This window comes from Tubulanus polymorphus, chromosome 2 (genome assembly GCF_964204645.1).
Source record: "Tubulanus polymorphus chromosome 2, tnTubPoly1.2, whole genome shotgun sequence".
In the NCBI taxonomy this organism is placed as follows: Eukaryota; Metazoa; Nemertea; class Palaeonemertea; order Tubulaniformes; family Tubulanidae; genus Tubulanus; species Tubulanus polymorphus.
The window spans coordinates 24,577,127-24,589,831 of record NC_134026.1 but is presented as its reverse complement, the minus strand read 5'-3'; the positions used below and the strand labels follow the sequence as shown (position 1 = coordinate 24,589,831).

Below are 12,705 nucleotides of genomic sequence, written 5' to 3'. Positions count from 1 at the left end.
ATATATATATATATATATATATATATATATATATATATATATATATATATATATATATATATATATATATATATATATATATATACATACACGTTATACATGGTAGTATATTTAAGATCTTCAAGAGATCTAATCTAGAAATACATGAAATAGAATGATTTGACATCGATGTATCAGAATTAGGACAAAACCATTTTACAAAATTATCAGCAATCTGTATATATCTCTTCTGAAAAAATCAACCTACATATTCATCAATATATACCAGCATAATGTCAGCTTTTAAAAAAGAAATCTCAAACAGCACTTTGGTCTAAGCCATCAACAATGTTTCAACAATGATGAATATATCAAAATAGAATGTAATTTCAGCTTGGAATGATATCTCACTATCCAGAAAGCCAAAAATCAATGAACTTCTAAAAAATTTTGAATAGCTCCTTATTATTACATTCCTCATAAAGTAATGTGTATCTAAAAACAACGCAATATGAGACAAATGATCAGCAATAGCAAATGATCAGCAATAGCAGTGAACTATCAACTTCAGAGGTGAAGCATTCGAAATTTTACTGTATCCCTAAACAGATTTACCTGAATACATTAATCCGACTAGCATAATTACAGAACATTATCTTACACCCAAGAGAGTACACAGTAAGCTTCCATTAAACTTGGGAAATACCAATGTTCATTCAACTCATATAAAACTCTTACCACAACGAATCCTGGTACCGGTACAATTAATTATGCAGTTTCTTTCACAAATACGTATTGCTACTCATCATGGTAATTCCATGGACTTTGTTTAAGACGGTTGTAAAATAGTTCAATGTAGAGCAGGATAAAGCCGATGTTCAGGAGTTTCTGTGTACGGTGGAGGATCTAGAGGTGGCGCAGACGCTTGCGCGAAAGTGTCCGCATGGTAATCCCTTCTTCCTGATCCGTGTAACAGTGAACCCTCTTCATGATGCGCATCGGTGTAAGGAATGTACACTACCACTGGATCTCTGTTGCGCCCGGATCCGCAGCAAACGGCTCGGCAGCAGATCGCAGACTGCACTAATGCTACTAACGCTTCAATGAAATTGAACAGCATATTTCCACAGTGACAACCGAGGCTCACAAATATGTATAAACGTGGAACTTCTGATTTGTATAGGCAGAAGTACGGTAGCGTATGGTCTTCTTTTTCCGGCCAACAATATACAACAAGTCGGTAATCTTGTAAAAATGCAATGCATGCGAATGCAGCACCAACGCATGCAGCGAGACAGGACAATATTGAGAAAACCATTGTTCCAGTTATTTGACAGTTTTCTTTTTTCAACGAAGATCGTATTCCGATACTTCCGGCGATCAGGAATAACATTCCACCCCAAAATCCGGCCCCGGCAATGAATAGGTAACCTTTCGTAAGAATTAAAATGGATGCTGTTAAAAAAACAGCCATTGCGCACCCGATCTGAACCGTCGCACATCTTCGCGCGTGGTCATGCGCAAAACCCTCACGTCGACTTTCATAATAACCGCCAACCTGAATGTCGTGTTGTGTAGAAGGCAATTCTGCAACTGGTTGTTGTGGCGTTTGGTGGTGTTGAGATGGTGTCCATCGACTTTGGACATAAATACCTGGTTGTTGGTATGTTGTCATTTTGTTTCTGAAACTAATGTAAATCAAAATTGATGAGTAAAATTAAAAGGGGTTTACCCTTTCAATTTCCACAAATTTCCATTTCCAAGGACTTATATACAAATATTAACAAATTTCTAAAAAGAAAATAGATGCTCAAACCTTTTACGTAGACAGCTCTTATGTGGCTATGTATAAATAATTGCTTTCATGATCATTTTAGTCAGTGTTTACGTTCTTGGAAAAACCATTGACGTTTCCGGGTTTATTGAAGTTGGCCTTTGGTTCGAATCCCATTTTTACGAAAGTGTAAAATGATTTAGTCAAGTAATAAAATCGTATGTATGCATACGAACATTGCTTTAAGTGCATATATACGTATTATGGTAAATATGTCATTCATTAATGATTTGATGATGTAGAATTATATTTTGTATGATTTTAATTGTATCAATAAATGTTGTATTTACATTGGTGGCTTTTTCTTGATTTCCGGGTTTTTGGGTTCGAATCCCGAATGATGCTCACAGTTTCGTTTCACACGTCTGTGGCCTGGACACAGTTGATGTTGCTGACTGAATTATGGCTGGAAACATGGGGCCTCACTGTTACTGTTCAGTAGCTGACAGAGAGGATGACATGTTAGACTGTGAGAGGTGTAAAAGAGGATTTCATATAGGTTAGTTTTGTATGTATTTATTTTATTTTGATGATGCTATAATTGTGGCTATAACTGTTGTCATCACCATACGATTTTCATAAACACATTTTCTGTTGTTTCTTTCTCTTCTTTCTTATCTTCTTTTTCATTGACAATCGTGTTATCTTGATTATGGTATTATGGTGAATAAGAAAAGTTTTAGGCCTTCATACACGAGTGACCTGAATTTTTTACCATTGCTATCTCATATTCTCATTCATTACTTCAAGGTTGTCTGAAGTCTCCTTTACCAAGTCCTCTACAGGGAGATACTCTTTTCCTATTGACATGCAGTTACTGTTCAGATACTGGTCAGGAAGCTGCTGTTAGAATGAGAATATCTTGGTATGTATCCGTTGGTGGTTAATGCTGGTAAGCTAACATCTGTGTCATAATTCCATTGAAAGAATGTTATTTATTGTTCTTACAGGCTTCAGGCTATATCACTGGCATTGTACAATCTTCATCTGACAAGCACTGGAAAATGCGGATATTATCGTTGGAAAGAACAAATTTGTGGTTTCATCGAAAAGCATTGGTCTCTATTGTTTGCAGATACAAGGTATAAGGCCTCTAATAATATCATTGCAAGAAAATATTTTGCTTCCTGCCAATCTTTTGTGTGAGTGTATATTGCCTGTAATTTTATAATTGGGGAGTAAATTTTGTATATTTTACAGAAAGCAGTCATCCACTTGGTTTGGAACAGTATCCAGTGTACTATCTAGTGGTAGTAATGATCATTTTAAATCTGGCACCGATGAACTGAAGGAGCTTGGCTGGTGGCGATTACGTGAAATTAAACCACCGACCCGAGATATGGGTTAGGGATTATATCCGTAAACGTAGTGTACGTATACTATGATTGGTTTTATGAAAAATCCTATTGTTTTTATAGATGTCAAAATCAAATCAGCAAGAGCTGCTCGAAAAAAAATGAACGAAGACCAAAAGGCATCTATGGATAGTTTACGAGCGCGGACAAAGAAAAGTATTATGGAGACTGCTATTGATATAAAGGAGAAACGATCAAATTCTCAGGTAAAAGTCTGATGATTGATATAGAAATAGAATAAATTTTTTACGTGTGTAGAATTCCTATGAAAAAAAGTTCATCTTTTCAGGAATCCACACCCCAAACAACAGTTGCATCGAGTGAAAGTGTCTCACTTAGTTCAAGTCAGAATTCGGATGACGTATTGGATTCAGGTTCAAAACCTTCAGCAGCTGCACTTCTAAGTCAAAAACTCCAAGCTGAAAACAATGAAGAAATTACGAAAAAGCTTTTCACAGAAAAAGATCTAGTCGCAACAGGTACTTACAGAAATCTGTATTGATAATAAAGTTTTGGTATCCTGTAGATAACGTCAAGTTGAAATTGAAATTCATGGACTTATATCATTTTAGAACAGGTACCTGACCTTCTATTAGCTGACGATTTAAGTGGAGAAAGTGATTTTGAAGTGGATCCATGCGCAGTTAGCCCAGAAGGATCACCTCTGACACTCCATAAGAATCCTGAAATGGATGATATTATGCGATCTTTAGGTGGTATGTCCTACCAAAGCAGGATTCTTGTTATTAATGCCCTTGTGATTATTGACAACAATGATACATTTTGATTAGGTTCTTCATCAGACCAGAGAATGGGAATTTCGGATAGCAGTCAGCATACTCAGTCATCTCAGAAAGCAGAGGATTCTGGTTTAAGTTCGCCAGAAGAAAGTGAGGGAGAAGATGATGATGAGGGTCCCGCTTCTAAAAAGCGGAAACAAGATGAAAAACCTCAAATAAAATCCGAACCTGAATCTCATAAAATGTAAGTGATGGATAAGTCTGACCGTTCACCACCAGTACATAAGTTTGTTCAGAAGTCACATTTGAATGTAATGTACATGTATTTGTATTTTTAATGTTTACGTATTTCTTTGTCTTTCTGAATCTAGATTCGAACCACTGAGCTTATATGAAGAAAAGCAATTGCTGAAGAAATTGAATGATCTATCAAAATTGGTACCATTTGATCCTGAAGCAGCCAGGCTTAGACGAAAGTTGATAGTAAGACAGGTATAACTTTGTGTACGAATTCAAAATCAATTTTAAGATTCTCTTTCATTCAATACCGGTATTCATCACTTTTTAAGGCTCAAAGAGAACATGGCCAACCAGTGTTTGACTTAGATGCAGAAGTTAGTGGGTTGACTGGAGCTGTGGTTAGACGGGCTTATCGACCAGACTATACTGACTACACCCAGCATAATCCTAACAACCTACCAACAACTATGGAGGGACTTGACACTCATAGAGTGCTGGATAGGTATCAGGTGTGTTTGAATTTAATGATCACAAATTGATATGAATTCATTTTATTTCAGATTTTTGTACAGGGTGATTAATTAGTTGCCTCTAATCCTTATTTTCTAGTGTTCTATGAATAGTTTAAAGTTTGTCACTCAGCAGCCTGTTAGTTTTTTGAATCGACTTGTGGGATTTGAAGATGGTCAGTTACAGAACATTGTCAGCCCTTACACGGCGCGGTAAGTTTTACATTCCAAGTTCATAAGGACTGAAACAAGTTGTTCTGGATTCATTTGTACCTAATCTAATTGTTTTAGAATATTAAAACCATTCATCAGAAGGGATTATGAATCTAGACCATTGAAAATGAAACTCTTGAATGAGATTGTTGCCTACCATAACAGGTATATTGTGAATTGACTACCGGTATTCATTGAAAATTCAGATCTTCAGAACATTCGAATTATGTTTCCTTTTGGCAGGAAGGATCCTCTGTGGAGACCATGTCAGATGCCACCGATAGACTATTGCTATGTCAGACCTCAACATATTCCTTCAATAAATTCCCTTTGCAAAGAATTTTTCTGGCCTGGAATTGACTGTAAGTTAACCATTACAATAATTCATACTATTTTGTTGCATGTACTTTGATATGCATGTGCTATATATTTCAGTATCTGACTGCTTACAGTATCCAGAGTTTAGCTGCGTTGTACTTTATAGAAAATTTGTGATTGGCTTTGCATTCATGGTGCCAGATGTAAAGTATAACGAAGCATACATTTCCTTCCTGTTCACACATCCCGAATGGAGAAGAGCTGGTATAGCTAAATTTATGCTTTATCACCTTATACAGGTACTCTAATGAACGCAGACAAATTATCATATTTAAAGTATGGTGTCATCAAAGATTTGTTATTCAATTTGTCCATATATTTCAGACATGTATGGGAAAAGATGTGACACTGCATGTTTCTGCTACCAATACAGCGATGATGTTGTACCAAAAATTTGGATTCAAACCTGAAGAGTTTATTTTGGACTTCTACGAAAAGTATTATCCTCTGGATTCAAAGGAGTGTCGACATGCTTTCTTCATGAGATTAAGACGTTGAACTACGATGGATTACATCATGCCATACTAGCCAGTTGTGTGTTCCTATGTACAAATTTGTGAACTGAATGCTTGTACCTGGATATGTGGAACTATACGCAGATCATGTGGTGGTTTGGAGAGTTTCTGTGGTTCTGCCTGTAAATGTAATATTCTGTAGTATTGTACACCAGTCTGCATTTGATATGTCTCAATTGTACAAATAAAATGTTTATTGTATTAAAACTATTGTTATTTTCACGTGGAGCTGTATACGGGTAGAAAAGACGGCATGAAAGGATATGAGAAAAAGTTTGAAAATTTAGAAAAACAAATATTTTTATTTACACTACTTTTATGTACAAAAGATAACAAATATTTACACAATGTACAAACATGTACTAATTAGTTAATTATTGTAGTCTAATCATCATATTGTAGAAACTGATCTTCTGCTTCCCGTAGGACATGATCAGGATCTGCCAACTTCACCTGAATTTAAGGATGGAAAGTTTAAGGATTGAAAATTTTTCAAGCAATTTTACCATAGGCCTATACAGTTAAACATGTTATCACTTACCTCAGGTATAGGATACTGTGTCGGATCAGGGGCACCTTCCCGACCAAAGTCTATCATTGTTCCACATTTGGGGATGTCATCAACCCAAACACCTTCGTACAGTTGGCCTTTGTTAAGATAGAAAAACTTTCCTTCTCCATTTTTCATATCATTCTTCCAAAATCCTTCATATCGATTTTCATTTGCTAAAGAAATGATAGCAGATCGCATAAGATTTAAGAAAAGCTTCTTTATGATTCCAACATTTTAAATCATGTTACATGGCTGAGTTGTAATACTTACTTAGCCTTAACATGCCTTGACCATTTCTTTGGTCATCATACCATTCGCCCTCATAAATCGACCCATCTGAGTAATACATTCGTCCCCAACCACTTCTTTGATCTGCATAGAATTCACCTTCAAAGTATTCATCATCCTTATAAAACTGTGTTCCATATCCCTAAAAATAAAAACACTGGGATGACTGAAACCGTGCCTCTTTGAGAGATGTGGTTTTATGATGCTATTGCTTTTGTTAGCTTACATGTCTCATATCATTTTTCCAGCCACCTGAATATTGCTTCTGATATTCTCCTGGTTTAGTTGGTACACTGTAAGTTCCAAAACCAGATCGCTTTCCCTTTTTCCAGTCACCATCATAAAGAGCTCCAGTTTCTTTCCACTTATATGTACCTTTGCCTGAAATAACACAAGGTTATCAAACACGTTTTAATGATGATGATAGGTAAGTAAAGTATCTTTTTTGCTTTCTTCAAATGAAATTGAACCTACCATCTTTTTTATTGTCCAGCCATTCCCCTGTAAATTCATCACCATTTACCGAATATACTGTGTTTCTTATGCCCTTCTTTTGAGCCTTGTAGTCCCATTCTTTCCAAAGTGGTTGGAAGATTTTTGGCTGTTTCAGATGAGGCATCCTGTCATTTACTAGCTTAGCTTGTGAACAGTGCGACCTAATTCGCCCGAGCTGTCAAAGTTGTTTACATGGTTTGCTAGGCAACCATGGTGACCTTTAGTCGCGCGATTCCAAGGTTAAAGCGTATCTTCCGCTTGACCACGTTATCCTTTGGTAAAGCCATACTAATTTATTAGGTAATTATAAGCAAATCTTAATGGTTAAATCACGGCTGCATAGAATTATGTTTTTATATGTTCTTAAGAATTCAAAAATATCCACTTCCTTTATAATAAGCGCCTGCCAGCATTTAGCAAAAAAGTAAACGACCGATACACAGGGACCTGGCAAAAAAAAATTTTACCCCGGGGCCAGTATCCTACTACTATATATAAAAAGTCTTTTTCTATATAGTACCTAGGATACTGGGGTCAAATTTTTTTTTCAGGTCCCTGTGTCAAATTGTATTGTGTATTGTAGAATTTTGAGGTTCCTTCACAGATCAATATCTACGATGGCTTCTCAACAAACCATTGATGAAACTAAAGCTATATGGAGAAATGCTGATGCTGTGTGCTTTGATGTAGATTCAACAGTCTGTAAAGAAGAGGGTCTCGATGAGTTAGCCAAGTTTTGTGGCAAGGGAGAGGAGGTGGCAAATTGGTCAGTCAAACATTCTATCAGATCAATCATAATGTTTTTTGATTATGATTATTTAATCTCACTTAATTTATTTTCTCTTAGGACTAAAAAAGCAATGGGTGGATCAATCACATTTAGAGTCGCGCTCACTGAACGTTTGAATTTATTTCGTCCCTCACAACTTCAGATCATGAAATTCAAGGAACTCCATCCTTTAAGTTTAACTCCTGGAATAAAGTAAGCAGCCCTAGCCTATGCCATATAAATTTATTTTACGTTTCGTCAGTTTTAGAACTAAATATTAACCCATTTATTTGCCCATTACAGGGAGTTAGTGAAAATTCTTACCTCAAAACAGAAAGATGTATACCTTGTGTCTGGTGGTTTCCGGGCCCTAATTGAACCGGTTGCGTCTGAATTGGGACTTCCAGTTGAAAATGTTCATTGTAACAAACTGCTTTTCAACTCTGAAGGTAATTCTACAACTTGCCTGGAGCACACACAATGCAAAAAAAATCGAAGATTTAACCACTGTTATTTCATTCATTTAGGGAATTACATCGGCTTTGATGAAAATCAGCCGACATCTGCATCTGGTGGAAAAACATGTGTGGTTGCTCAACTCATTGAAAAGAATAGATATAAATCTCTAGTTATGATTGGTGATGGCATGACTGACTTTGAAGCTTGCCCTCCTGCGGTATGTATTTGTAGAAGTTTGGATGTTTGAGTTTCAACGCGATGATTTAGTCAACGTTTGATCCATAAACATTGTCATTTCAGGCTGCATTTATTGGATTTGGGGGAAATATAATTCGAGAAAAGGTGAAACAGAGTGCTAGCTGGTTTGTGACAGACATGAAAGAACTGATTAATGAACTTCAAGATATGAATCATTCTATATGAGGTCAAAGATTATAAGTTATCAGTAATTGTATTATTTATTTACCATTGCACCCTTTGAATTGGGATGCCTTTCCAGAGACTAGTTTTATAGGCAGGTATCAATTTTAACCAAGCTGATGAGTCGAGAAGAAAACACAATATCCGTGTATGATGAATGAAACGTTGCGCAAATATATACTTCATATTCAAGTTTCTGTATTTACTGTGGGATTTCTCGCGTTGATTAACCAAGATGAACATTAAATAGTAGACCCTTGAAAACTGAGACCACATTACTGAAAAATTTACCTATTGAAATTGTGAAAACCATTTCCATCATTCACTGTGATAATAAGGTGGTCTTAATGTTATGTAAATAATGGTCATTGTAAGCTTTAGATTTTAGTGTGGAAGTTTAGTTAATGAGCTTGGTATTGGTGCTCGGCAAGGGTAATAATCAAAGTTCAGTATTAATGGACTATTTACATGGTAAATTAATGAAATTTCTTTTCAGTAATGTTTGTCTGGCATTAAACAGTATTAATCAATTCTACTTGTGCATGAAAAAAATGACAGAGCTTGCGTAAAAACAAGTGTTAAATTTTGAAGAATTGTCTCCAATGGAGATGGAGTTAGTTAGTCAGGTATATAATGATTTTTGTGGTTATTGTGCAATCATCAAAATAAATTGTTTGCTATTTAAGATGGTCACGTTTTCTTTCATGTGTGGTTTTTTTTTATGGTGGTTGTAATATAAGGACACGATATTTGTGAGGGGAATGTTCGACCCCTGGCATGCGAATAATACTTTGCTCTAACCGTAATTAACTTTCAAGGCCGTGCGCATCGAGCAATATGGCAATATGAAATTTACTGGAATTTACAATTAACGACGTGTTTTAGCATAAATAGTGGTTAAGAATTATTACCTAAGAATTGAATACAGTATTTTGATTATTATTCACTGTCGATGATCATTAAGTGTGGGACTCGAAACCACTCTATGGAGTTTCTGGATGAGATGACCGAAAAATGGATTCGAACCCCATCATTCACACACGTCGTGCCGGACTTGGAAATTGACTGTAATTCTTTTTTGCGATCTTGAAATATTTCAAATACCCATTACATTTTTCTAAAAACTTATCTGAAGTAACTGTGATTTTTCCAAATTCTTTTCACATCTTGAATGGATTACTGATGAATTTCCCAAAAAATAAATTACCATATGGACTGGGCAATTCCAAATCCAAAATTCAAATAATTCCGAATTAAATACGGTCTATTGTGTTTAATATTACCGGGGTATATACTATACAAAGCGGTTGATATATATATGGCTTATGTGTGAATGGATCCATTTGTAATTTGCATGTATTTATTCATATTTTATTCATATTCAGGCAAACACTATAATATACACTATGAAAATGGTACAACCTACTACGGTCGTCTATATCATCAGTTTTTTGGTGAGGATTCTCTTTTCAATTTTCCGGTTTCAATCAATTACACACTACTAATAAGTCAATACCGGTATACTGTATCTAACCTGTCATATTTCGCTAGGATCTTTTTGCGATCAGTATGTTTATCCCACTGCTTTCTAAACACGCGTTCTCAATGGGAGCTTCGCCAACTGACATAGGAGCGCTTGGTAATTAATTAAAGGACTACAAATCATTCGTATATATAAGCTTGTTTCCGATGGTCTGTATATAATTCTTGTTTCGTTTTTAGGTTTTATATATGGTATACTACAATTTTTATCAAGCCCAGTTGTGGTAAGTCGCATTCTGTATCGCGACACGATCCAGTTTCGGCACAACGTAAAATTAATCATCCCCGATCAATTTCACCACGTTGAACAAAAAAGAGATAATATTTCAATTCCATTGCAGGGGACTTATAGCGATAAATTTGGAAGAAAAAGTGTATTATGTTCATGTATTTTGTTGACGTCATGTGGTTATTATATGTTGGGCTTATCTACGACTGTAGCCTTACTCTGGGCATCCCGTATACTTCCCGGTAAGATCTTGATATCGGAATCTCTTATTAAGAAAATCTAATAACGTAATAACAATATAGAAATTCCTGCTACATCTTAGGCTGCTTCAAACACACTCAAAACCTTCTCAGGGCTTATTTGGCGAAGAACGTACCTGCCAAACTTCATTCGCAGGTGTTTAGTCGACAGAATGCATTCGGAAATGTTGGATTCGTTATTGGGCCAGTTCTTGGGGGTCATTTTACGGACAATCTTGTGAATGGCTACAGTACAACTACTATAATAGGAGCCTCGATTTTAGTCTTAACAGCAGGTAACTCATTTCGACTCATTCGCATTTTACCTTAGGTGCAAAACCTTGAATTGCAAATTACAACTGTCGTTCCATTATTCAATCTAATAAACACTAGATTTTTTTAACCGAGTTATATCAATCAAAAACAGCCAGCTAATTTAGTTTTAGTTGAATATTTGCTCTCGCAGACTAATCAATACAACCTGTCAGAGTGTCTCCGGCGCAATCGAAGCGTGTAACAAACAGTAACTGATTCTCTGATTAAATTTCAGTTTTTGCGAGGCTTTTCCTGCCAGACGACATATCTGGTAGTGACGTAGCAGTCGGCGTCGCTGATGAACTCTCTCAACATCGACCCAACAGAGGAATTGTCAACTATTTTCGGCACAGATCGTGGCGCCAATTATGGCATGTTTTTCTGATTAAATTTCTTCTGGGAACGTCCTCGCTGATGTTCAGAGAGATTTCACCGGTTCTATTATACCAGCGACATAAACCATCAAATACGATATTGGGAATGGTAATCTCATCGGCGAACGCGCTGTCAGTGTTGTCATCGTTTTTCGTCGAGATGGTCGCCAACGCAAAATGGTACAAAAGCAACAACGAACGGTTACTCCTGCACATGATAGGCTTACATGTTATTTCCATGTCTGGATTATTGATGGCACCGTTTTTATGGATGTTTGTCTGTATTCAAATACCGTATAGATTATGTCAGGCTGTAACTAGAATCAGTGTTGTCAACATGTTGATCAAATACGGCGGTAAAGAAGATAGCGGAACTCTCATGGGACTCGGTCAAAGTGTCCTGTCCATATCTCGCATATTTGCTCCGGTCATATACGGAATTATTCATCACGCAACCGAATCCGTTCCGCTTGCAGGTGTTCCAGCTGTAATGCTTGCGGTTTCAGCTTTCATGATAGTCTGTCGCCAGGGCCACGAGTCAAAGGGCCACAGTTTGTCTAAAGCCAACTGAATTATTCAGCACAAACACTCACGATCTTCTTATTCAAATTAAAATATATTATACTCATGTTCGGTTCGGAAAATTCTGCGTCTCTGCTCCCCTAATCCTAACGATACAACTATACCGTAATTCTCGTGTAGGCAATTTATTAATTAGTATACCACAGCTGTTTACAAACTGGATTTAATGTATTCCGGTTTTTAAAAATACTGAACAATATAGATTTATTTTTGTCTAATATACGTCTATAGTATGATCATGTTGACTCTAATAAACATCACTAAGAGCCATACACAATCGTAGTTGATTTTCCTCGAATGAAAACGAACATTTAGGAAAGACACTGGTTTTAATTATTTCGCCAACAAAAATTGCGCCAATTTTTCATTACTTTCTCGCTATTATATTTCAAGTAAAGCAAGGCAAAGAAAAAACTCGTTCGATGGTGCTAATCCGAATTAGTTCTTTGAAAGTAAGTTAATGCTTCAATTTTCGAAATAAATTTTCATGCATTTCCGCAATAAATCTAGACCTAGATAAATGCACTGGCTAAAGAATTATGGATATACTTCGGAAAATAAATAGACTACTTCTCTTCGTCCCTACTGTCTAGTCTGTCTCTTGATTGCGTGCTACGAAGGACTAACGCTAACAGCAAAGTATAATGCGTCTGGGTAAGCGCTTGATGAAAAGAACA

General features: G+C 36.2%; 5 protein-coding genes across 8 annotated transcripts; 3 read left to right on the top strand and 2 right to left on the bottom strand.

Annotated features, from left to right (window-relative positions):
* Positions 1 to 94: 94 nt before the first annotated feature.
* LOC141899752 (uncharacterized) lies at positions 95 to 1,909 on the bottom strand. Its single transcript, XM_074786252.1, has 2 exons — positions 1,796 to 1,909; positions 95 to 1,667 (listed from the first exon to the last, which is right to left on the bottom strand). Exon 2 carries the CDS (start codon positions 1,652 to 1,654, stop codon positions 830 to 832), a length of 825 nt encoding a protein of 274 aa, XP_074642353.1. The 5' UTR covers positions 1,655 to 1,667; positions 1,796 to 1,909; the 3' UTR covers positions 95 to 829.
* A 272-nt stretch (positions 1,910 to 2,181) lies between these two features.
* On the top strand, positions 2,182 to 5,917 carry LOC141899620 (cysteine-rich protein 2-binding protein-like). Of its 3 annotated transcripts, none has more exons than XM_074786033.1 (15): positions 2,182 to 2,312; positions 2,564 to 2,678; positions 2,764 to 2,895; positions 3,014 to 3,156; positions 3,232 to 3,374; positions 3,458 to 3,647; positions 3,741 to 3,881; positions 3,960 to 4,152; positions 4,280 to 4,400; positions 4,478 to 4,657; positions 4,758 to 4,870; positions 4,949 to 5,035; positions 5,114 to 5,232; positions 5,306 to 5,487; positions 5,573 to 5,917. In XM_074786033.1, the coding sequence occupies exons 1-15, from the start codon at positions 2,216 to 2,218 to the stop codon at positions 5,744 to 5,746; spliced, it is 2,130 nt and encodes a 709-aa protein (XP_074642134.1). In that variant the 5' UTR covers positions 2,182 to 2,215; the 3' UTR covers positions 5,747 to 5,917. The 3 variants fall into 3 exon arrangements, with proteins under 3 accessions (XP_074642134.1, XP_074642133.1, XP_074642135.1); XM_074786032.1 differs by having other exon boundaries at positions 3,741 to 3,884; XM_074786034.1 differs by having other exon boundaries at positions 2,266 to 2,321; positions 3,741 to 3,884.
* Positions 5,918 to 6,105: 188 nt separating this feature from the next.
* Positions 6,106 to 7,271, bottom strand: LOC141900223 (MORN repeat-containing protein 3-like). The gene is made up of 5 exons (XM_074787014.1): positions 7,079 to 7,271; positions 6,831 to 6,985; positions 6,587 to 6,746; positions 6,305 to 6,489; positions 6,106 to 6,216 (listed from the first exon to the last, which is right to left on the bottom strand). Exons 1-5 carry the CDS (start codon positions 7,221 to 7,223, stop codon positions 6,148 to 6,150), a joined length of 714 nt encoding a protein of 237 aa, XP_074643115.1. The 5' UTR covers positions 7,224 to 7,271; the 3' UTR covers positions 6,106 to 6,147.
* A 67-nt stretch (positions 7,272 to 7,338) lies between these two features.
* On the top strand, positions 7,339 to 8,753 carry LOC141898663 (phosphoserine phosphatase-like). The gene is made up of 6 exons (XM_074784691.1): positions 7,339 to 7,399; positions 7,683 to 7,865; positions 7,947 to 8,081; positions 8,172 to 8,317; positions 8,396 to 8,544; positions 8,628 to 8,753. Exons 2-6 carry the CDS (start codon positions 7,717 to 7,719, stop codon positions 8,748 to 8,750), a joined length of 702 nt encoding a protein of 233 aa, XP_074640792.1. The 5' UTR covers positions 7,339 to 7,399; positions 7,683 to 7,716; the 3' UTR covers positions 8,751 to 8,753.
* Positions 8,754 to 9,265: 512 nt separating this feature from the next.
* On the top strand, positions 9,266 to 12,290 carry LOC141898662 (major facilitator superfamily domain-containing protein 9-like). 2 transcript variants are annotated; one of them, XM_074784688.1, is made up of 7 exons: positions 9,266 to 9,373; positions 10,133 to 10,201; positions 10,299 to 10,386; positions 10,470 to 10,513; positions 10,631 to 10,760; positions 10,841 to 11,053; positions 11,308 to 12,290. In XM_074784688.1, exons 1-7 carry the CDS (start codon positions 9,350 to 9,352, stop codon positions 12,015 to 12,017), a joined length of 1,278 nt encoding a protein of 425 aa, XP_074640789.1. In that variant the 5' UTR covers positions 9,266 to 9,349; the 3' UTR covers positions 12,018 to 12,290. The 2 variants fall into 2 exon arrangements, with proteins under 2 accessions (XP_074640789.1, XP_074640790.1); XM_074784689.1 differs by lacking the exon at positions 9,266 to 9,373 and adding an exon at positions 9,592 to 9,814.
* The last annotated feature ends 415 nt before the right edge of the window (positions 12,291 to 12,705 follow it).

Excerpts from the sequence above, each read along its gene's own strand:
- LOC141899752 (XM_074786252.1), bottom strand. The coding sequence starts at position 1,654 with ATGACAACATACCAACAACCAGGTATTTATGTCCAAAGTCGATGGACA.
- LOC141899620 (XM_074786032.1), top strand. The coding sequence starts at position 2,216 with ATGGCTGGAAACATGGGGCCTCACTGTTACTGTTCAGTAGCTGACAGA. Across the intron at positions 2,896-3,013 it reads CTATTGTTTGCAGATACAAG|AAAGCAGTCATCCACTTGGT; the intron begins GTATAAGGCCTC and ends TATATTTTACAG. Across the intron at positions 3,648-3,740 it reads AAAAGATCTAGTCGCAACAG|AACAGGTACCTGACCTTCTA; the intron begins GTACTTACAGAA and ends ATATCATTTTAG.
- LOC141898663 (XM_074784691.1), top strand. The coding sequence starts at position 7,717 with ATGGCTTCTCAACAAACCATTGATGAAACTAAAGCTATATGGAGAAAT. Across the intron at positions 7,866-7,946 it reads GGAGAGGAGGTGGCAAATTG|GACTAAAAAAGCAATGGGTG; the intron begins GTCAGTCAAACA and ends ATTTTCTCTTAG. Across the intron at positions 8,545-8,627 it reads TTGAAGCTTGCCCTCCTGCG|GCTGCATTTATTGGATTTGG; the intron begins GTATGTATTTGT and ends TTGTCATTTCAG.
- LOC141898662 (XM_074784688.1), top strand. The coding sequence starts at position 9,350 with ATGGAGATGGAGTTAGTTAGTCAG. Across the intron at positions 10,387-10,469 it reads AACTGACATAGGAGCGCTTG|GTTTTATATATGGTATACTA; the intron begins GTAATTAATTAA and ends TTTCGTTTTTAG. Across the intron at positions 10,514-10,630 it reads TTTTATCAAGCCCAGTTGTG|GGGACTTATAGCGATAAATT; the intron begins GTAAGTCGCATT and ends ATTCCATTGCAG.
- LOC141900223 (XM_074787014.1), bottom strand. The coding sequence starts at position 7,223 with ATGCCTCATCTGAAACAGCCAAAAATCTTCCAACCACTTTGGAAAGAA. Across the intron at positions 6,490-6,586 it reads TCAAGGCATGTTAAGGCTAA|CAAATGAAAATCGATATGAA; the intron begins GTAAGTATTACA and ends TCATTTCTTTAG. Across the intron at positions 6,217-6,304 it reads CACAGTATCCTATACCTGAG|GTGAAGTTGGCAGATCCTGA; the intron begins GTAAGTGATAAC and ends CCTTAAATTCAG.